This window comes from Diorhabda carinulata, chromosome 1 (assembly GCF_026250575.1).
Source record: "Diorhabda carinulata isolate Delta chromosome 1, icDioCari1.1, whole genome shotgun sequence".
In the NCBI taxonomy this organism is placed as follows: domain Eukaryota; kingdom Metazoa; phylum Arthropoda; class Insecta; order Coleoptera; family Chrysomelidae; genus Diorhabda; species Diorhabda carinulata.
The window spans coordinates 23,811,602-23,836,457 of NC_079460.1; the positions used below are offsets into that span (position 1 = coordinate 23,811,602).

Here is a 24,856-nt window from a genome sequence, read left to right on the forward strand (position 1 = left end):
TGCAAGTAGATGCCGATACAGAAATGGAAATTAGGGACTTAAAATCTCCAACTGGAAAAAAACATGAAAATCTTATTCGTATAGCGTTTGATCTTCCATAACGCGACTTACTTTAACATTAACTTTCCCTAGAGAAATGTCTTGGAACAAGTTTTATTATAATCTGGAACAATACAGACAGTGGACAATGACAGAGATTTTTCAAATTATTCATAGATTCAATCAATCATTGAAACTTTGTCACATTAAGACAAAACCTTCTCTTTTTCAATACTAATACTACCAGTGATAAGTGATAAGTCAGTTATCCAAAAAAAGTAATCGTTAAAACCACACATATGTTTAATGCATCATTCAAATTAAGATAAGTGTCATTGATGTGGAAAGTATTGTATATTATTATGATACCAAAACTAGAAAAAACAGCTTACGAAGTTACGTCTATTCCCTTACTGCCCATTGTCTCAAAAATATATGAAAAAATATTATTAAAAAGGTTTATCTTTGCATTGCGGAAGTTACGTTGTGCGCAGCATGTTTCCATTCTCCATCCGCTATCCTGACATGCGCAGCTCGCTGCGCACAACCTATCTACCACAACGTTAACATATTTATCACATCACATAGCAGTGCATGTACTATAAGTACTTAAATCTCATAAAATTGTGTTAAAACTTCTACAGGACGTATTAAACTCAATGGTAGCAAACAATAAAGTTACTGTAATGTGGGTACCTGGTCACACCGGAATACAAGCCAAATTAAGACCACAACATTTCATAGATTTCCCAAAAAGCCATACAGTCATTGTCATAAAGAAGTGGGAAACTAGAAGAAATCAGAAACATGTAAAAATACCCTAGGTCTGAAACAATCGAAAATATTTCTTTCTTATTTCACCATTTGGTTTGGGAATGCCTTTTAATTAAACAAAAGCAAGTTTTTGGTGATCTTACTGTAAATTTTCCGATAAACTATTATCTGAAGAATATCGGAGAACTCCCGACAGCTTCTGTCGCTTCTGAAAGGAACCAAAGGAAACCACAGAACACCTCCTTTGTGAGTGTGAGGCAGTTCATAAACAGAGACTACGGTATTTAAATTCAAGCTTTTCAAAGCCAGAAGAGGTAAATCGAATAACCCTTAGACTGACTTAGACTGATAGCTCACTTTGCAAAGTCATTGCTACCATACTGGGGAACACAATAGATCAATAGGTCAAAGTGTTAGCGAGGTTAATTCACGACCATACACCTTAGCCCATCTAATCTAATCTTGAAGAAAAAATCTGGTCCCATCTTATCAATTTGGATTTAGAGAAAAACATTGAACTATAGATCAGGTTCACAGAATAACCAATTCTATTGAAAAATCCCTAGAAAAAAATAGCTCTAATGCCTTTTTTAACGTAGCTCAAACTTTCGACAGAATTGGACATAAAACTCTCTGATATGGAATGAATCGATGACTGCCAATTATATATATATATATATATATATATATATATATATATATATATATATATATGTATATATATATATATATAATATATATAATATATATAATATATATATAATATATAATATATATATATATATATATATATATATATAAAATATATATTATGTATATAATGTTTTAGAATGAAAGTTAAGTAGAAAAATTAAGGCAGAAGTTCCCCAATGAGCGCTAGAGTCTAGTGGAGCGCTAAAGTCTAGTGACATTTCTGAGCTAGAACAAGATACAATTGCAACTTTTGCAGATGACATGGTTGTGGGAAAAACCCATGAAGAGGCTGCAAGGAAACTAAAGACATCATTGAATCGAATAAATATTTGGAATTAAATTAAACGATAACAGTATATACCAGTTAGAATGAATAATAATGCGAGATCTGAAAAGCTTAACATCAATTTTAGAAAAATGTATTGGCTGCTTTCTAAGTAAATGCTGAAACCAATATGGCCGTATGGTATTCAGCTTTGGGGATACACCGGTCAAAATAACTTATAATCCACAGACTCCAGAAAAAAGTATTAAGGAATATTATCAACGTGCCTTGCTACCGCAAGAATGGAGATAGACTGAATTTGCAAGTCATAAACAAATACTTGATCAACCCGTCAACGTCTGGGACATCTAGATCCTGAACAATAACGATTTGGTGGAAAACTCAAAAGAAAGAAACCCTTAGAGTTAGTTAGTGAAAGAACAAAGCATTTCATTTATCATGTTGTTTATCTAAAAGTAGCTCAAGATTGATAAAATTACCACTACCAGTTTCTGTTATTCTAATAAGCATTATTTTTTTCAAGTGTGAAGTAGCAACGACTCGCCAGAAATTACTAAATATTTTTTTGTTTTTCATGTTTGTATATACAGCAAATTGTTGGAACGTTTTCTAGTTTCTTGCCCTCCAATCGTTACCTCTTTGTACCAATAAAGGGTTTATGTTTTCTCTAGCTGGGATTTACCATCAAAATTTCAATATTTGATTCTTTTGTCAAATTTTTTTGGGCAACGACTTAATTAATTACAATACGATACAAACAATTCATCATTGATACACATTTCGTTTGGTTTTGTACATATATAATTATGTTGGATGGTACCAGCCAGAATACTATCATATACAAAGTTCTACAAAAGCAATTAAGAAAAAGATTCCTACTTGAAATTCCTCAATTTTTGAATTTTTTGTTTCGTGTCGCTAAAAATATGTGGTAAGTGAATGGAATAGATATAATCAACACAGTTCAAATACATTCATTAGTTTTTTTCACTACAAAAATTAGGAAATTCATTCCAAACGTATTTTTTAGTAACACTTATTACTATGAGGTTCAGTTTTGTAGCCAGCCACTACAGAAATTAATTTCAAGTAAACTTATCTATTAATGAAACTACTCTATTTATAAATAGTATTATCGAAATTGACCCTTTTAGTTGGTTGAAAATTATCCTCCACATACAAACCTACTATTAACTACCTTTTATATATATAAGAAGCTTGAGCGTTTTCTATTATTTAGTTTGTATATTCTTTTTTCTTCCATCATTGAAAAATGTGAATTGAATTCGTGTTTTCACAATCACCCTGTAAATAACAATCCGTGTTTCCCTTAATATGGTTATAATACCTTTGTTTGCCTCCGGTTAAGAAGCGTATATATTTATAAGATAATGAGATAATGAAAAAGAAAAGCCCCTTTTTCTCCATATAATTCAGAACATCTTCAGGAAAGATTTAATTCCAGGACACGTAACTTAAGCAGCTTATACTGACTTTACATAGTGTCCTTGAAAAAATATATACTATCCGACATAAAATTATAAAACTGAAATTATAAATTAAAGTCACGAAATTATAATTAAGCTAGAAGCATATGAATAATCTGAAAATTCTTCATTGCTGGTTTGCATTGGAGATTAGAAATGTTATAAGTTAATAATCTATGTGAAGGAATGGACATTTGCATTTTACTTCTAATTTCTAGGAAGGTTTTTTTATTCATTGGTTTGACTTTTTTTCTAGAAATTTTGAGAAATTCGTTTTGGGTATATAGAGGAGTGTGTTTACCGTAGTTAGTTTATAATAAATAGTCATAGCGAACAGAACGCAATAGCAAAGTAAATAAGAAGAATTTAAATAAGTTAGTTAAGTATAACTGAATAAATAATTGAATGAAACATTGTTTATAAATTCACCCGACCCCATTAGAAACAGTATGAATAAATAAGGAAAATATTACAATATGTTTGTGTATATGGTTGATGGGATCTGTTGTGTCCCCTTCGCTAACCCATTTTCCGAGTTCTGTCCCTAACTAGTAGTATTTTTATTTCCCATTTTTTAATAAATTTAAGGATATCCGCTTCTATTCTATCCAGTACACTCCCAGGTATCTCTTGTAGAATATGGCATTGATTATAAACTTCTATATAACAGTGTATATTTTCCGGAAAGAAATTCTTTGCATCCAGGAAGAACGAGCTATTCCCAAACGGTTTCAAAACAGCAACGATGATACGCAGCTTCCGTTGAACATCCATCGAATAAGGCGCTACCATTCTGTTGTATATTCCTTCGGATTGATAAATAAATACTTAGTTACATCGTTCATAATTTATTGTATTGTAGTTTATCGTCAAAGAAACTAATAAAAACTGAAGTCATTTAGGAGAATATGAAATAAATTTGATAATAGTATGCGTTAGAATTTGAAGTAGAGTCTAATTTCACTGGTAGACAAAAAAAATTTTTGTAGTAACACGAGCATAAATGGCATATTGTGGTAGAATGGAACTTAACAAATACGAAAATATGAAAAAAATAATTGTAATACGTAACTTTTTTAAATCGTATATTTTCGCAATTTTCTTATTCGTGGCCCAATAAAAATAATGGCATCACTCAACTTCTCTAAGGTATTTGAATCCATCACCCTCTTTATCCATAGCCTATACAAAGTTTCTCATCAATCCAAGTTTAATGTGAAGGGGTGGCAGAAGGAAATTTTTGGGATCTACGAGGGGTGTAAATTTAACATTTTGAGATCCCGGTTGAAGCTCACTTCTTGGTTGGCAATTTTTTTTACATAGTGTAAATCTACTACCCGACTGTCCCATAGAAAACAGCAATGTTTCTTAAACCCTCCCTAAAGTCCCATCAAAATTCCAATCACCTTCAGGTCCCCACATATCTGCCACTTATACTTGTAGTTAATTTTGTCTAAATAAGTTTTTGTCATCTTCGAAGAACTGGTATAAATGGTTTAAAATTTCCGTTGTGTAATAACACTGCTTTTGAACTGTATTTAGACGAATCAACAAATAGGCGCCACTCACTGGGATTATGCTCCATATCAACTTCCTTCATTAGACGATCAATATCCGTACACGCACATAACGAATTTTCCATACTGTAGAATGCGGAAAATGTAGCATTTCTTTTTCTAAGCGACGTAATTTTCATCTCTTTGGCTAACAAGTTCCATTCCTTAAGACGGGAAGCAAGAAGTTCAGACTATTGCTTTGATGACCCCAAATCACGAGCTAAATCATTAACTCACTTTGAACAATCAAATGTGGCTCGCCGGAACTGGTACTTGGAGTAAAAATAGGGTCGGTGCATTATTTTTGGAGCTTCCTGATGACACGTTGTCTCCAGAATTTTCTAAAACAATATTTTGGGAATCTAAAGGCGCAATCGGTACTGGTAAATCTTCGTTATGGGGAACAGGTCGTATAGCCAATTTGGATAATAGATCTTATGTTTTCCTTTCTTAGAATAACCCCCAGTCTTTGTTAGGCGAAAATAACAGTCGTCAAAATGGTTAGTAGGTTCCCGCCATACTATTGGAATTGCAAAAGGCATGCTTTTTTTCTTCCCATTCATCCACTGCACCAATGATACGCTACAACTAACACTGCATGCTTGGGGACCCCCACTGCTTGTCTTGTTCTCCAATTAAAGTACCAAAATATTTGAAATAGGCTTTTTTCACATTTTAGGAACCACAAATTCTCCACAAATTTAGAAAAATTTGTCGGGAGAAGTTTTGCAACTGCGGCATGTTTCTCTCGAAATTTTCGTCTTTATAACAATGAACAGGAACCACTTACTATGAAAATCAATAGAATACTAATTTTTAATGTTATCGTCATGGTTATTATTTTGAATAATACAGTTCCGATATTTTTTCGGTCATAAAATTTACCTCTACCTGCTGGTGTAAACAGTAATTAAGCTATTGAAAAGGGGTACGTGTTAGGACTTAATAAATATTTTTTCTATTATTGGATGGATATTTCCATATTAAAAATGGATATCTTGCATGTGTTACGAAAATCTTGACTGCCAGTGATTTTTAGACTGAGAGACTGAAATTCGAATTTTTTCGTAGTATTATTAGAATACAGGAAAAAGTGTGTTTGAAATCATCATAATGATGAGGAAACTTGAATTGAACTACAATATATAGGAACTAAATAACAAAAAATCTGTGATAATAATCCCAAACTGAAAACGTGTTTGATTTCCGAACTTTCAAAAAGCTTTATAATTAAAAGTAGAATATCAAGAAGATAAATAGGGGATTTGAAAATAATACGAGTTGTCAAGAAATTTCAAACGAGTCTCAAAGAAAACAGATTCTTCTCGGAGAATTAAAAGTTGGCAGACATGGAAATAAAAGCAATAGGAATTGTAAGCCTAAAGCTTCAAACTTGGAAACATGTAACCAATTAAGGTAGGTCTTCGGGCCCTACGATAGCATATTGTATCCAAACTCAGCATCTCTTTCAAAGAAAAAAAATAGAATATAAAACATTTATTTCAAAAATTATACTAAAATACAAACGCAAGCATCCGCAGTTAATTAATAATTAACGAAATAAATATGTACGTATAGTCGAACCAAATGACACTGCTTATTACTCGTACTTTATGTAAAATACGAGGTGTCACTTTTAAATAACCGGAAAGGGTGTATATTTTTGTACTCCACTTTGTGACGTCAATCCATTTAGCACGTGACTAAATTGACGGAAAATATATTCACGTCACTATGACGCTATGCGTTTTTTTAATTACAGTAAGCGCTTTGAAAATACGTAGAATTTGGTTTATGTTTTGCTTTGCTTATCAGACTTGATAGACTTTAAAATTTTACGTATTGTTAAAATATATATATTTTGAGAATGATTATTTTGAAATTATGAAGTGAAAGCAGAATATAGAATGAGTTATTTAGAGTTATATGAAAATTTAATATATGTTTTCAAATAAGAAATTTGTTTTTTGACTGAAATTAAGGAATTTCCAAATCAATCAAATTATCCTTCTTGAAATACAACGTACACAGGTATAAAAAAATTATCTATGTCATACAAAGATTTAATTAGAAGAGAAATCACTTTGATGTCATGTAAAAATTCTTTGTCATTAAATCAGCGTCTCTCAATTGTAATGTTACAGTTTTCGATAGGAGCTTCAGTCGACTCCAATTCACTTTGATATGTGATATAACAAAAATTTCAGTTTACACATGCTGCTCTATCCATCCTCCTCTTCAGTCTATTTTGTTTGATAGCCCAAATTAGCTGGCTAAAGTATCAAAAATAAAGAATATTGATGTTTAGAAGCTGGAGTTCTCAAATAATTCATTGATACCCATTTCTTGAGATTATAGTTAGTTGAATTGGAAATTATGCCATTCCATTCAGCCTCATTTGAATTGCTAAGAAATGACTTCCGAAAATTAATAACCTTTTTCTGTAAGGTTTGTGCGCCCTTTTTTTTTTCTAAGTACATGTGATCTTTGTTTGAGAAATTTCTAATTATTAAAGTAAATTTAATCTCAAAATCTAATATTCCTATACAAGCAGGGAGATTTTGTTTATTGCAAAGAATACCCGAATACATTTTGGTTAGACGTCTAATTTCTTTTGGCCCTGGAGGAATTCTGTATTAAAAATTTACGATTTAATTTCGGAAAAAAAGGGAAAGCAGCCAAGTAAAGAGGAAGAATGGACAAAGAAGCTATTGAACGGGAGGTAAAAATTCGTGAGCATTTGACGACATAAAAGAATTTATTAGCCCGGTTAGTGAAAACGAATCAACAAAAAAATAATCAATTGCTTTCCATGTAATGTAATGTAATGTAATAATCCTAGAAAAAAAATCCTTTTTGTTCCTATTTATTGAAATTGCACTCTATTTTGATTCCATTTGGACTTGTTCTTTTTGAAAAGAAAATTATTAATACATATATTATGTGGAAAATATGTGGTAACTAATTTTTCAATTGATAAGTCTGTGAAATCGAATTACCAGAGGCCGTTGCGGCAAAGATAGATGGATTAGAATGGTCTTGTCTTGTTATTTATCTGGTTTTGAAGGTTCATTATCATGCGAAATCATCACAGATAGTCAAGTTACCAATCCCAACGTATAAGTACACAGCTGATCCAAATTTACGAGGTTTTATTGGAGAAAACGGTTTTTGTCACAAAAAGACAATGTTAAATCTCATACTCCGAAAGTTCGGCGGAATAAGATGGAAGAAACTAGTAATATTGCACATTACCACATCCAGCATTTATTCTGGTTCTTACACCTTCAGATTACTAGTTATTCAGAACCATGGCGAAATTGTCTAATCTAGAGATGTTGAAATTGCAATGCGACAATTTTTTGTATCTAATTCCTAAGAATAATTTAGCTAAGATCTAATATTCTAATGTGCATACGGTATGCTCTAATTTTTTTGGATCTTTATAATACTAATAATATAATAACAAAAAAGTTTTGGAAAACCAAATAACAAACTAGAAAATAAATGTAGTATAACATAAAGATTAATTAAAACGTGGGATATATTACATGAAGTTTCGAAACCGAACTTATAATGATAATTTTCAATCGGTAAAGGTTTTGAGAAGGAATACCAACAGCGACCATCAATACGTAAACATAGATCAACCAGGAACCTCCTAGCCTTTGTCACCAACGTAGCGACTGAAGCTATAGAGACCAAACCAATCCCAATGAACATATCGAAAGCTCTTGACAGGATTTGACATGCTAACCTTCTACATAAAGGTTTTAAAGGTTTGAGGTCAATGATGGTGTTTCCCAAGGATGCATTTTGTCACCACCTCTTCCTCCTGTACATCTGGTGGACGATAGCACTCTAGTGTCGTCGTTTAGATCACATCCTTGAGTAACAACAGACCACTACCATCAATACTGATCTGGAAAACATTCTGGAGTGGGTCAAAAGCAATTTGAGTTTAATGCAGCTGATACCCACGTTGCTGTTGAAGATATCTGGACAAAAAAAATCACTATCACCACAAATTCGCTTGTTGGGGGTTTTTGTGCAAATTAGCTAAGGCAGCTTCACAAAAACTCTTTAAGACTGAAAAGCTACATACTTCGTAAGAGAATCTCATCCTCTACCAGGCCCAAACGCGTCCATATTTGGAGTATTTGTAGCTCGGCTTCCAAGCATACTCTAAGGATGCTCGACTCAATACAGAAGTGATCAATTCGGAGAAAGCATGGGAGAGAGGTCGCCTGACTCTGTTTTACAGTTGCTACCATGGCAGATGCTCTCCCAAGCTGTCCAGCATAATCCCACCTAGTACTTTCTAGACATGCAAACGTGGCTCGTGAACATCGACTTAGTTTTAGACACTCAGAATGTCGATTTATCGGGACTCGTTTCTCAAAAAAGTTGAGATCTGTGGAAGCAGCTACAAAGAATCATCCTAGTTCAAGATCAATATCAACAGCATCTCCACACGGCAGGTACCACTCGAACTGCTTGAGTGTAATAGAGTTGGACCTCTTGTACTTTTTACTTAAAAAACAGATCAGGGCTGAGAATTAGATAAATGATTCAGATCAAGAATGTATGAGCTTTTAAATTCCTAAGGAATATTGCGAATTACATAAGGAAACTATATATTTGCTAAAAAAAAACTTTTTTCAATCGAAAAGGTGCCCAATGCAAAAACTTCTAATATTGATGAAAATAACTTAAAATACAATGGAAATCTTTTCTAAGAAGGTTCATTTTTTTACAAAATATATATTTTGAATCCCTTTTCTGTTAACTAAAAAAATGATCACGTAAACCCTCCCTATATAAATTTATGTGGCTTGTTTGATTCTTCTTTCGGAAAAATACCTGGGAACTGGACTACGTATAAAAGCTCTGAACAACTTGTTGAATTCTACTGACCAACACAAAAATAAAAATATGATACAGAACCAGTCACAAAAATATTGAGGTTTGTATAGAATTTCAAACCGAGTGGAAAAAGACATCTTAGCACAAAAGTAATTTCTGTTTGGAAAGAAAACAATTGCTTTGGTTTGATAAAATAAGAAAACAAAATTAGTAAGGCAAAATTTATACTTGAAAAATGTGAGGAAACAATATTTTTCTATAAAAAAAACATCAACTCTTGCGAAAAGGAAGAACGAATGAAACAAATTTTTTTCAAAATAAAATCGGATATAAATATAGTATTCATATTTTTGATTCAGTATATATGGCTACAAAATAATGTAATGTAGATAATAATGATATGTAGAATATACAGAACAATTTTCAAATTATTTTTCTATTTTGTAGAGTATTAATGCATGTTTTGAAAAATTTGTGCAGCTGTATCTGGAAATCACAATTTAAGAAAAATACCTTCTTTGGGATATATCGATCTTTTGATGACGAAGAATATGAATTTAATATCTTCAAACATTTACACAAAGCATTTTTTTTCAATTTAAATACTTTTCAAAATGAACTCCTATAGGAGTTAAATGCGGGGTGGTAGTTAGTTGCCTCAATTTTTTAATGTATTAGAATTTCATTATTAAATTATTACTACAAGTGATCAACAAAAAATATCAATTATGAGTAATGATATTTCATTATTGGATTTTGCAAAACAAAATTTCAGTTCATGGAGTTGAGGATCTATGAAGTTTCCCCTAAAAAAAAAGCAAATATTTGGTAACCGTGTCAATGAGGAAAATTTTGGTTCCTATCTAAAATAAGCCCCAGAGGAATTAAAGGTCTAAAATTTTGTTTTTACAACCTCACATAACAAGAGCTCCTCAATTCATTTCAATGTGAGCTTTCAACTCATCCGCTCTATAGTACGGATGTTGCACCTTGGGATTTTTAATTGTTTTCAAAAATAAAGTACTGGGTAATAACACAGCGCTTTTACGATGACAAAGTGTTGAAGGTGCGCGGATGGCAGGAATGGAGAAAGCAATAATTTTTGATGGGAAATGTTTATTGCATCTATTGAAACAATAATTGAGCATCCCTAATTGACTACCCGGTTAAACCGGAACAGGGCGTAAACTAAACCGTAATGAGTCGCATGAATACAACTACATTTCCTGAAGAATTAAGAAATGCTGGTAAAAATTTAGTCATTTCGACACAAATTCTTTCAAGTATACAAAATATACATATATCATAAATTTAGCATAGATTTCCATCTTCCATTAGTTATTACTATGTTAAATTGATATTTTTAATATGTAGTATCCCAAATATATCTTATCTTTGGAAGGATTGTGTCAAAAAAATAAAAAAGAATCGTGTGTTAAGGATATTTTAAAAACATTGGCTCAACTTTAATGAAAAACCCTGCTACAGCTGTACATATCTCGATCGTTAAAAATTAGATTATTTATTTACATGTCAGCAATAAAATCTGATTCAGAAACTCTCAATTCGGTCCAAAATACAGCTCCAAGAATTTGTCTTGGAGCTTTCAAATCCAGACCTTCTGAAAGTATCTATCGTAAATCCATTAAACCTCTCCTACAATGGCTGAGACAACTACTTCTCATGTGACACTACGCAAAAGTTCCAGCACAACCTAATAATCCAGTTTATCTTCTGGTATGTAATTCTGAATCTATACTTCAATCACTTCACAGCCTAGGAAAACCTAGGAGACCTAGGAAAAACTTAAATCTTGCGGAACAGTTGTAACTTCTAATACATTATTTGAATGACATTAATGTATAGAATGATATATAAATTCTTAATGTATATAATCCAAACTGCTTGTTAATGTTAATATAATGTGTCGTAGTTAAAGTTAATAATTGTATCATAATTGTACCATGTGTAATTAATTCTAATAGAAAAATAACCGAAATATGATAGTTGTAAAATGAATGAAATCGAAAGAAATTAGAAGAAATATGGATCAATTAAATCAATCAAAATCACTGACGATGATGTGTGTAATTGATAATGATAACCTCGAAATTCGTCCAAAATTAGTGAACTAATCAAATTATATTTTTGTTTTATTATAAACGCGTGCTTAATTCAAAGTTACACAATTTAGGTATGTAACCATTAAAATGATTAGTTGAAAATTTTTGTTTCATTAGTATAAAATATATGTTGAGCTGCAGTGTGTTAACATGGGATGGAATTCTCTGCACAGACCAACTTTAGAGAATGTACCCGCTAGCTATGCGGTTAACGAGTATTGTAGCAAGCGCATTTAGGCCAGGAAATGGTTAAAGTATGAATCGAAAATAATTTTTTGTGTTCTAATATTGATAGCTGATGTAAACAAATGAGAAATATAAGGTGATTTATCATCAAGTGTATATATTTTACATAGAAAACCCTAACACAAAATTGAAACATTTGAGTAAAATATAAAATACGTAAATAAGTTGAAATATACAAATTGCTTTCGCTAGGTTCTTCTAAACTTGCATATTTTTCCATCATACTTGGTAATGGACTTAGATATATAAAGATACATTAGAATGTAGAATCATTGATTTTTCAATATTTTTCCTAATAATAACATACTCTAGCTTTGTGTTAATTTATTTCAGATTTTGTGAGGTATAAAGATATAAAACGTATTTTAGGTATAAAGCAATAACTGTTTCATAGTAGGATATATAAAATCAATGTAAAGTATCCTACCCATATGTTAGTAAGTGTAAAAAGCCCCAAATAGAACAAAATATTACTTCAATATCAAAATATGCAAAAACTCTAAAAAAAATGTTTAATATACCTTCCATTCGATTTTGTTCATTATTTTAGCAAGAGATTTGCTAATTTTGAATGTGCTATTTCTTTGATTCCTTAACATTCCATAAATTAGTAATTTCTTGAAAGTATACCAGATATGTTTACCCCGAAAAATCTAGAGGATTATAGGGGATTACAGTCTTGACTTCGCGCCGCTGTCGATGTGCAATTTGGTGGACATGAAATTTCATAAAAATGTGTGTAAAAAGTGAACATTCAAACTATGTGGTAATTCCTGAGGCCCCAATAGACCATTTCCAAAAATCCCACTTCCAAATATTCGTTTTAAGCAGAAGAAATAAATTATGGTTTTTGTTGTTGAAACAAAATTTTTCACCAATTGAAGTCTAACCTTGAATAGCAAAATTATCATTATTTGAAGAAAATCTTCAATCCTCATATCTACTCTTACGGGTGTAAGATATGAGATTAAGCTTCTTTGCCTTCCAAAACTATCTCCATTTCTTTCAAACTTTTGTTTGATGTAGTACCTAACGTATTTCTCCCACTTTGTTCTCAATTACTTTTTTGATTTCGTCTACCCAGATCTTGTTGGGTATCCCTCTGTTTCTCGCTCTCACTGGTCTGGCTTCAAGTATTCTTCTTGTAATCCTGTCCTCAATCATTCTTTCATTCTTTTCACATGTCCAAACTATCTTAGTTGATTTTCTTCTATGTATTGTTCTACAAGTTCTGTTTCATATATTTGCGTTTTTGATTTGGTTTTGTTATTAATTTTCCAGAAGGAATGTCATTTTCTTTCTATCATACTTTTTTGTGAAAATCTACTCTACTAGAAAATAGTTTTTCTGCGTTCACAGTCTTTTTTGTTACTTTTCTGTCTAATTTGCCATCTCCTGCTAACATTGAGCCGAGGTATCTGAAGTGTTTTATAAACATGGCAGGAATTAGAAAATCTTTTTTAGAAAAACTTATTTTTACCAGGAAAATGTCAATCTGAACTCAAGGATTTTTCCAAAAATGGTAAGTAGGGTCTATACTCTTTCAGTATTTAAACTTACAGGAATCAGTGAATAGTGGATTAACTTTCCTGCAATTGAGTTTTTATTTCTGGGATCGTTGGGAATATTCATACTAAATACACTTTTAGCCCTACTACTCACAATTACATTGCTTGCGTTTCGATGAACAAGTTATCGTTTTCATTGTCTGAATATATTTTAGCTCACCTTCAATATCTGAGGAAAATAACTTATCAAAACCACTCAGACAGTGAATTGTGAGTTACTGAAGTTATAATAGATACAGCCTATCCCTATACATTATTGAAAGCAATAGCTCAGTTTGTAAAAAATAGGGATAGTTGTTTCCATTGTAGGTAGTATGAGAAGTGTCAGTTTTTCGCGATCACATAAACATTATAAAAAAAAAGTAACGTAAAAGATGAATTCCTTAACAGGAAAATGCTTGTAGTATGTTAAACTCTAAGTATCTTACAAAATCTAGTAGTTTTTTCGAGATTATAACGAGATTATAACGGCTTCAAGGAACGGGCAAAAAAATTATATAGAGTGAAACCAATCCCCTGTATTTCAGAACACATCGATATTTTTTTTTGCTTATATCTTCATATAATTAATGTGTAAAATATTTACACTCATCAATGAATCATCCTTCCATATGAATGGAAATTATACTTCACCTTGTATTGCTCCACATATGGATAACAGTTGTTATTGGCAGCCAATATCTGTAAAAAAAAATAAAATTATATTCCATAGTTCTAAGCCAAAAGGGAGTTTCTAAATTTATGCGACAAAATTCAGGAGATGATTGCTTGTATGAAATTGAGATAAGTCTTTCCTAAATCAAAATTTCCTTAGCTCATCCCTTTCCTAGAAATCATCCTTAAAAGGTAATGACTATAATTGAGTTTTGATTTCTTTTCTAAGCATATGTATTTTGGCTAGAGGTGGTTATTTCCAGCATTTATTATGAATCGTATTTACATCTTCACTGTTTTTCACTCAATTAATCAAAAAATTATAAATTATGGTGTCTATTTGATTTCTCTGCAGCTATTGGTTTTGAGAAAAAATTAACAATAAAAAATATTTTTAAATGAAACAAGGATCTCAAATTAAAATTTTATTTCATAAAACTGCATCTTGAAAAAAAGTTTTGATATAAAATTTTCACCCCCGTATAATGTAACAGGAATATTGAAAAAATACCCATAGTTGCTGGTTTATCATACAACGCAAGTTGAGGTTTATTTTTTTATTTTGTTTTTGGAAGTTTCCAGGGAGTTTTATGCATAAATATATTTCAAGGTACTTTAAACCTGACACTATTGATGTTTTGCATCAAAGTGAATATTTGCAGTCCAACCTTTGAACTCTAGTTTTTCAATATTCTTCCCAATCATTTTAGGTGAATGTCAAGTTATAGCTTTCAACATGTCAGACCTTGGAACACGATGACTTTAGTAGATAAACTTAAAGTATAAATTTAATCAAACCCCGTTTGGTCGAGTAGAAAATAGCAAAAAAGTTTTGAATAAAACATTAATGGGGCATATATTGTATAGAAACAATTGTCTTTGATTACTTGGGGCCAATTCCAATGAAATTTTAAACAGAAATCAATAAAACGCTAATTAAAAAAAGTTAATTGAATCGAAATAAAAACGACGCCAACGGAAGCATCGGACTTCATGAAATAAGTAAATACTATTGAAAACAAAATGAGAAATGGATCGATTTGCACAGAGCAGTAGTTGACATTTTCATCTGTCATTTGGATTGTTCATTAACATAAACATAAAGTTAAGAACAAATTTTAGAAAATTACTATGTCTAAGGGACCTCCTATCGACGGTACTATTTAATCTAGCTGTGGAATGAGGCATAATAAGAAGTACCAATACCAACAGCAAGACGCAAGACATATAACAATTTCAAACTACATAAACATAATGGGACGTTAAGATAATTCGAGGAAGCTGAAAATTTCATCTATACTAGATATTGAATGCCAAGAAAAAGAAGAAATCGAATTAAGAATTGCCAAATGTAACAGCTGTGCAGGCGGGATATTAACATCGCAAGAGATATCCAGATTTCCGAAAGCTCGAATTTATAAGACAATGTTGAGACTCACCCTGACATAAGGCTGTGAAACTTGGATAATGACGAATGAAACTAAATAGAAATTGGATATGTGGGAGAGAAAAATATTAGGAAGACTTTTTGGAGGCAAACAGACACAATTAGAATGGGAGAGAAGATCAAACCATGAACTTTATACACAAGAGGACAAGAAGTAGACTGAAAAAACGGTGAAGGGAAGCGGTGGAAGAAGACCTTAGAGAGAAAAACATCCAGAACTGGAGAGAAAAAGCAAGAAACCAAAAGAAATGGAGAGAATTTATAAGTCATATAAGCCTATATAATATATAATATGTCTAATACTATGTCTAATACTCAATTCAACTTCCAATTTCCAATTTTTGATGATGATTTTTAAGATTTTGCTATTCGAACAATACATATAGCTAGTTATCTAACTTTCCCTTGTGTAACCAAAAATATTTTTTTTCTATTAACAAATCGTTGGGTATTTAAGTATAAATTAACAATATGGTGATAATTTGGAGGCTTTGAATCTAAATGTGATCATTATGTTAATCAAAAATCAAGATTCAGAACTTATTTCTTCAGAAATACTCCCAAGTCACTTGGTATATTTGAGATATGTGAAACTATTTGGCATTTGAAAAAAAATCATTTAGCTTTTAAAAATTCTCTCGTGAGGAGCAGTGAAATGAATTGCAATGAAATGAGCGTGAAATTCTTTAGATGTCATTTATCTATGAAAATTTCTCGAAATAATGCAGTTCTGAAAAGGTCCTTCAAAAACAACTCACAATAAATATACTGATAAGGCATGATGTACTTGTTCTAAAAAGTTTATGTGTCAAATAAACCATTAAAAATTGCAATATTTTGCTTATGCTGACTGTTTGTTTGTTGGCTCTGTTGAATATTTAATAAGGAAGGAACGCGCAACCCTATGCAGCAACTCTGAAACCTCGTTCTCACCCCCTTTACATTAACTAACCCCTCTGTGACACCTTTACCCTGAATTTATCAACATACACGCTTCCCTGTCATGTCATAATTGATTAAAATATACTGTTGCTTCCATATTAGAATAAACGTATTACTGAAATGTTACACCTATAAAAGAGTTGGGGTATCACGCTCTTATATTGTTATTTTATACTAGAATACCCACCTACCGACGTACGATTTACAAAAAAAATCTCTTTATAACCGTCTCACATGAATTCAATCATTGTCATTCTTTTAATATAATTTCTAACCTATATTTGTAATTGTAATTGTAATTGTAATTGTAATTGTAATTGTAATTGTAATTGTAATTGTAATTGTAATTGTAATTGTAATTGTAATTGTAATTGTAATTGTAATTGTAATTGTAATTGTAATTGTAATTGTAATTGTAATTGAAATTGTAATTGTAATTGTAATTGTAATTGTAATTGTAATTGTAATTGTAATTGTAATTGTAATTGTAATTGTAATGTCTTCTTTAGAAGTTGCTAGAGCTATTTTGAAACAAATACTACTTAATGGTGAGGGGAAACCAGTAGCATTCTTTTCAAAAAGCTCAATGACGCTCAAAAGAAAGAGAGAGCAATCTATTTAGAATGTCTAACAATTGGAGAGGCACTGAAATATTGGTTGATGAGAAAATCATTCATCAGTTTATTCAGATCATAAGCCAATTGAAAACATGAATTTGAAATCTAGGACAGACAAAGAACTGGGAGATTCAACATATTATTTATCGCAGTATGACTTCAAGATAAAATATGCTTCAGGAAAACACAACTTAGTAACGAAGAATGGCTACTGCATAGGCAGTTAGGATCAAACATAGATCTTTTGCAATTCCATAGGGAATATTTTCTGACCATTCTGCACCATTATGGAACAAAATCATCTGGTGGTAGACCACGCCCAGCTCTTACAAGGAAAGATGAGCTTCGTTTGGATCTGTCAGATCATTTGATTGTTAAAGGGGAATCTGAATATAAGGTATGGGTATCATGAAAAAATCGAACAATTTACCTATTAAGTAACGCAATGTTTCACTTCACCCGGAATGTTTTTGTGATTACCAACAACCGTGAAATATAAAATGTTGACGTTTAGAGAAAATAATTAGTTGCAATATATTAATAAAAAACTTGATATGCAATTTAAAATTTATTAATATTTTGTAACAACATTTTTGTTTAATAAAAATAATTTTGATGTCATGTTGCTATTCTTAAATTTTTTGGACTATGATTTCTTGTTAGAAGTGACCATAAGCGATTTTAGTTGCTTGGGCGTAACTCCATATTGATTATGATGAAATTTTTATTTTTTTTATCCATTTGGGACCATTTATAAGTAATATTAACCGAAAAAATAAATGCAAATTATAATTGATAGAAGGGTGTTCCTGCAGCATTTTATTATTTTACGTATTTGCATGATTTGAGAGGTATGTGTATGTGTAATTCAAAATTTTCATCTGTTTTTTCAACCAATATGGATGTTTATGTTGTTATTTCGAACAATTTATTCAATGTAAATGTTTAATCAAATTTTATGAATATTCGTATATTATTTCTGAATGTTGTATTAATGATGAACATTTTGTAATTACTCAATTCTATATAATCGGGAGTAAATTAAAAATTTAAATAACAGCGATATATTTTTAACGAAAAAAAAAAAATAACAAACCATAGAAACTTTTTAGCCTACTATAGAACCAAACAAAATTTCAATTTCAAAATATTTTATTACTCAACATATTCTCCTCTTAATTGAATACATTTATTACAGGGAACCTGCAACGTCTCTAAATCTTTCAAAAAAAATGTTTCTTCTTGGTCTGCAAACCAGACCTCCACAGATTTTATTACCTTCTCGTTGGAAGACACATTTACGACCTTTGAAACTTCTTTTAAGTTGAGGAAGGAGATAATTGTCGCACGGAGCCAAATCTGGTGAATAAGGGGGGTGTTCTAGTAATTCAAACCCCAAATCACGAATTTTTTGCATGGCAACATGAGATTTGTGTGCAGGGGCGTTGTCCTGCAAAAACAAAACACCTTTAGATAGCTTTCCGCGCGTTTTCTCTTTAATTTTTTCCCGTAGAGTGGTCAGTAATGTCGAATAGTAATCTCCAGTTATTGTTCTACTCCTATTTCAAAAAATCAAACATGATTACTTCATGGCAATCCCAAAAAACTGAAGCAAGAGCTTTCCCAGCAGATTTTTGGATACGAAACTTCTTAGGTCTTGGAGAACCAGAGTGTCGCCATTCCATCGACTGTTGCTTTGTTTCTGGATCGTTGAAATGTACACAAGTCTCATCCATAGTAACAATTCGGTTTAAGAAGTCTACATCGTTTTCAGATCGAGCACAGATAGAACGCGATGCTTCTACCCTTGCACGCTTTTGGTCAACGTTCAAACGTTTGCGGACCCATTTTGCAGCAATTTTTCTCATGTCCAAATTGACGTGAACTATATGATGAACGACGCGTTCGTATGAAATATTCAATGCTTTAGATCAGATTTAACCAAATTCGACGGTCTGACTGACACAGAAACTGGCCTTCCCATTCGGTCATCATCTTCAATGGAAAATTTACCTCTTTTAAAGCTTGCAGTTCAATTTCTCACGGTCGTATACGAAGGACATTGATTAACAAGGGTATTAAGCATATCTTCGTAAATCTGCTTACCTCTTAACCATTTTAAATACAGGTACTTGATGATGGCTCGATACTCCAATTTTTCGATTTTCACAATTCTGGTGGACATCTTTTTTCTTTTAATTTATTAACACTAACACTTCTAATAAGTCATTGTTATGGCAAGCATACGTGCGATGCCTCACAGTCAAAAGATGTCAGTCTTTGATAATTAAAAGTAGTATCATTAGATAGAGACGTAATTGCTCAATAGTCCTTGACCGCCCACAATTTAACCAAGAACTATGAATATCTACGTTTCATGGAATGTATTGTGCTCTATCATTTCAAATAAACAAATCTTGGATATAATTGACTACATTTATAGTACTAGTCTCGAACCGCCATTTTTTCATAAAAACATTTTTATTTATAAATGGAGCGTCTAAAATAAGCGTTATTCGGAAAATTCGATACTTATCTCTATTCAACAAACTTCGTTAAATGGACTAGAGCTTCTTGCTGTAACAAACCAATTACAGCAACTTATGACGTCACAATGCTCTAATGAGCTTTGACACAAATCATTAAAAGGATACCGTCATTCAAATATATGTAGGTACCAATTATACATATCCCTATTTTCGACAGGGTTATTTATACCTCCGCAATGACATGAATATGTCTTTTCTCAGTTTGGGAATTGAGATGGAAGGATTAAATGATGCCGTACAGAAACGGTATGGTGAATGTTAGATTAAATTACGATTAACATGCAGATAATACGCTGAATACTTTGATTCACTGCACTAAATCGGAATCAAATTAAATTCCTTCCTTGCTCACCACGGTTTCTGAATAGTGGGACACTCTATGCTATAAGGATGGCAACTAAGTACTTTTGTCACGTGATACTGATCCCATTGACGTAACTTTAGAAGTAACTTTAGTGCGCGATTTTTATTAAAGTTACTAGTTGTGGGTTAATTCCAAACGGAGTGCGGAAACGAACATTTTCGGCATAGTTTACTTTTTTATTTGCGTAAAGGAAAAACAGCTGCTGCGGCTCACAAAGAAATATGTTTATGGTGCTGTTTGCTTAAAAGAGCGCACGTGTCAGAATTGAAGAGGATCATCATATAACTGTTCGAGAGGATGCAAAGAGGTTACATGTATCAATTGAAAAACACTTAAAATGTCTTGGGCTAATTAAGAAGCTTGATATTTGGGTACCTCATGAATTGAGAGACTAAGAATCAGCATTTGCGTTATGCACCTTAAACGAAATGAAACCAACCCTTTCTTTAAAAGAATCATTACTGATGATGGAAAATGGGTCTTGTATAATGACAAAGTTCGAAAACAATCATGGAGCAAACACGACGAACCAGCACAAACCACATCGAAAGCTGAAAAATATGAAAAAATCTCATTCTGTCAATTTGGTGGGATTACAAAGATGTTGTGTTTTTTGAGCTACTTCCAAGGATGTGAACGAACAAATTCTTATGTTTACTGTCAACAACTAGTGAAACTGGATGAGGCCATCAAAGAAAAATGGCCATAAATGTCAAATCGGAAAAGTTTAGTGTTCCACCATGATAATGCAAGGCCTCACACATCTTTGGCAACGCGTGTGAAACTATTGGAACTTGGCTGGCAAGTGATGTCACATCCCCCATACAGCCTTGATATGGCACCATCTTATTACCATTCATTTCGAAGTATGCAGGATTCTTTGAATGGTCAAACTATCACAAATGACGATGACCTTCAATCGCACCTGGTTCAGTTTTTTGCTGATAAGAACCAGTAATTTTATGAACGTGGAATCATGAAGCTGAAAGAAAGATGGCAAAAGGTCATTGAGCAAAATGATTGATTAATCAATTGATTAAAAACTATTCTTTGTTAAACAAACCTTACCAAACAGAAATATGAAATATCAGGATTCAATATCTATGAAAAATATCAAAATACGAGAATCAAGAACATATTGTATTCTTAATTTTTCTAAAATTTCATATTTTTCAACAGAATCTGACCCGAGAAACTGAATAAATTCTGCAGCAGCATTCGAAGTAATATTTTTGAGATCAGCTGAACTTCGAAAGCACGAAAGCATTTGAGAGATCACTGAAAAAAACCGCAGTAATGACATCTAGTCACAAGAAGCCGGAAAATCATTTGTAGATGTTTCATCCTATATGAGCTCTAGATAACTACTTCGTCTCGTGCCAAACTTTCTGTGAATGAAATCCCAATAAGATCCTCATAATTTCATTTGAACAAGTTCAAAACTTTAAAACCAAAAACAATGTATGAACTGTGTTTTAACATTTTGGAATTGATTTTATAAAACTTGTCCCATTTGTAACAAAACTGTAGATGTTTAAATTAAATTGTAAAATCATAACGGTTTTTATTTTCTAAGAACAGGATTCCCATACCAATTTTTTGGTTCTAGATATTCTGGAATATCAGGCTCAGTAAGAGCTTGCGAAAAACAAAGGTTCCATTCGTAATATAATCTATTTCATTATTTTTCCTATTTAGCTCTCTGCAATTCCTAGACCTCTGTACCAAATCCTCACCAATTGCTACACCAGAACTGAATACTGTAATAACCCAGCCTCTTTCAAATAATTATCCTTATCCTTATCTAAATGAGTTGATGTTATAACTACATAACTGCTTTGTATCCCTTTTATTCCTTTGAATTTGTAGTAAATGCAATTTTTTCCTTGTAAAATAATTAGTTTATGCTAAAACTAATTTATTTAATTAATTAGAGTTTTTATACTTGAACTGAAGCCCAATACCACAAGGAAAAGATTCTAGCCGACAACTTGAGGATACGAGAAGTACCTGGCAGTAGTTGCTCAAAGAATACCACTGTATTAGAAAGTAGACAATATATATATATATAGCTTATATCTCAAGTTTAAAAACGTCACGTTCTTTAATATTTGTTTGGCAGCCATCAATAGTGAACGTCTTCAATGACGAGATGGTGACGACTCCAGAAATGTTGAAAAAAATCCACAAATCGATACTGGATGATCATCGACTAAAAATGCGCGAGCTAGTAGACTAGTAGACATTTCAAATAGTGCAGTACATCGCATATTAATTGAAAATTTGTTCATGTGAAAGCTGTGCGCAAGATGGGTGCCACGTTTGCCCCCAACGGAACAAAGCAGCGTCGAGAAGATGTTTCCAACAAAGAAAACAATGAACTGGAAATGAAGAACAAGTTCCAAAGAAGACAAAGACCGTTCCATCTGCAAGTAGTGGCTTTTTAGGATGCGCAAGGGATAATTTTCACTGACTACCTCGAAAAAGGAAAAACTGTCAACGGCGAGTTTTACGTGGATTTATTGCTACGCTTGAGCAAAGAAATAGAGAAAAAAGCTGCATTTGGCTAGAAGAAAGTGTTGTTTCATTAAGTCAGTGCACCAGCTCGCACATCTGTTATTACAATGGACAAACTCAAAAAATTAAAATTTGAACTGCTACCACATTAGCCATATTTAGCCCCCTCGGATTATTTTCTGTTCTCAGACTCAAGAGAATGGTACTGTGGTCAAAGATTTCCCGATAATGACGAAGTGATGTGGGCAGTTAATGGCTATTTTGAGGAACTTAACGATTCTTATTATAAAAAGTGAATAGAACATATTGAACATGGCTGGGAAAGTGTATGGAGCTAAAAGAAGACATTGAAAGATGAATATATTTTTTTCCACAATTTTTGTATTTTTTTGAGCCAGGTACTCCTAGGGCCATCCTCGTGTTTTGTAAAATGAACATGACATTAAAATATTTCCATCAATCGAAGTTCTATTTTGTAGAAAGGCACAATATTTAGAACAAAATACATCAGAGATCTTTTAAAAAAAATGCTGAATGGCGTTATGGAAAACACCATAATAAACGTACCTGTAGAAGTTAGCCAAAAATCGTAGTAAAGGGTTTTTGTAACATGGCCAAATGAAACATTTTAAACCTTGTTAACTGAACCCTTGTTTCAAAATATTAGATAACAGACAAAATATGAATGAATATATCTCCTCTGAAAATTTTGAGAAATAAATTCTTGTTAATTACACTCGTTTAATCATTGTTGAAATGTATGTTAATAAACATATTTGTATATGAGGATAATAATGAGTATTTCAATTATACTTTTGATTCAAAATGCCGGATCGAAATAATTTTGATATGTTTATAAATAAAACAATGATATGGAGATTGATTCAATGCCGTTCTGTCCGGTCCGAAAATTTCAATTTAGCGCTACGTTGTTATGCCTATTTAAATTTAAATTAAATTTATGTTAAAATTTTACGTTCAATTAATTACAAAATCGGCAGAGCATAGGATACACAGGATGATCAAAAAACAAATCGAATAAATAATGTGATTGATCGTATTACTTTGATTGTGATCATTTCGGTTTGCATAAACATTAAGGAGTGTTATTGGAACACCGAATAACGTATTTTTATTTATTTCTCGGTATTTTTTCTATAATGATAGAAGGGAAACTGAAGAAACTTTAAACACAGAAATAAAATGTCAAATATGGATAATGAAATATAATTTAAAGTGGAGGAGAAAATGATATCACAGCGAAATATGAAAATAAAGTGAAAGCTGCATAAAAGGATCTGCAGATTCATAAAAAAATTGGGAAGAACAGCCGTTACCAAATGAAGTACGCTGTAATATGTTCTGCCTATAAGAAAAGTGACAAGACCTGCTGCAAGAACTACAGGGCATAGCACTGGATGTGACCTACAAATTTTTGGCTAGGATAATATAAAACAGACTAGGAGCAATTAATAACCAAGAAGTCGATGAATATCAAGAGGCGAACCACGACGGATCAAATTTTTACTCAAAAAACAATTGGAAGCAATAATCAAGACCAAAATCTAGAACTACGTCCACTGTTCAAAGATTATAAACAAGGTTACGATATAATAGAAAGGAAAACGTGGTAGGAGGCTTTAGAGTTTTTAGGTGTCTCCAAAGAATGGGAAAACTGACTTTGGATAGAACTACTATCAAAGTATTATCTGAAGGAAGTCTGTCAGAAAGATTTGAAGAAAAAAAGAGGGCTGAAGTAGGGAGACCCCTTATCCACTTTCTTTTTTTACCTCACATTAGAGATAATCGAAAGATTTTGGCATCAAACGTAGAAAAAGATCAACTTCCTATTATTGACGTAAGTACTGCAAATACAGACAGAAGGTTTGATCTATCATCGGAAGCATCAAATTTTAGCTTATGAATCAATGTACTAACCAAGAAGGATGCTAAACAAATAGAAGTGTGGGAGAGGAAAGTATTCTGAAAAATACTGGGGGTGTGAAAATAAACAATGAGTCAGAAAATTTGTAACGATCCTAATATCCAAATAGTCAAAGCGCTAAAAGTCAAGTAGTTGGGACATGTGTGCAAAATGAATTCAAACAGAATTGCCAACAGATAACAA

At 32.1% G+C, this 24,856-nt stretch overlaps 1 protein-coding gene across 1 annotated transcript in view; it reads right to left on the reverse strand.

The window, feature by feature from the left end:
* The window catches only part of LOC130896139 (cytotoxic granule associated RNA binding protein TIA1), a 385,008-nt gene that overhangs the window by 243,491 nt on the left and 116,661 nt on the right, over positions 1-24,856 (reverse strand). The window contains exon 2 of the mRNA XM_057803957.1: positions 14,272-14,319. Coding sequence (XP_057659940.1) covers positions 14,272-14,319 — 48 coding nt within the window. The remainder of the gene's footprint in view (positions 1-14,271; positions 14,320-24,856) is intronic.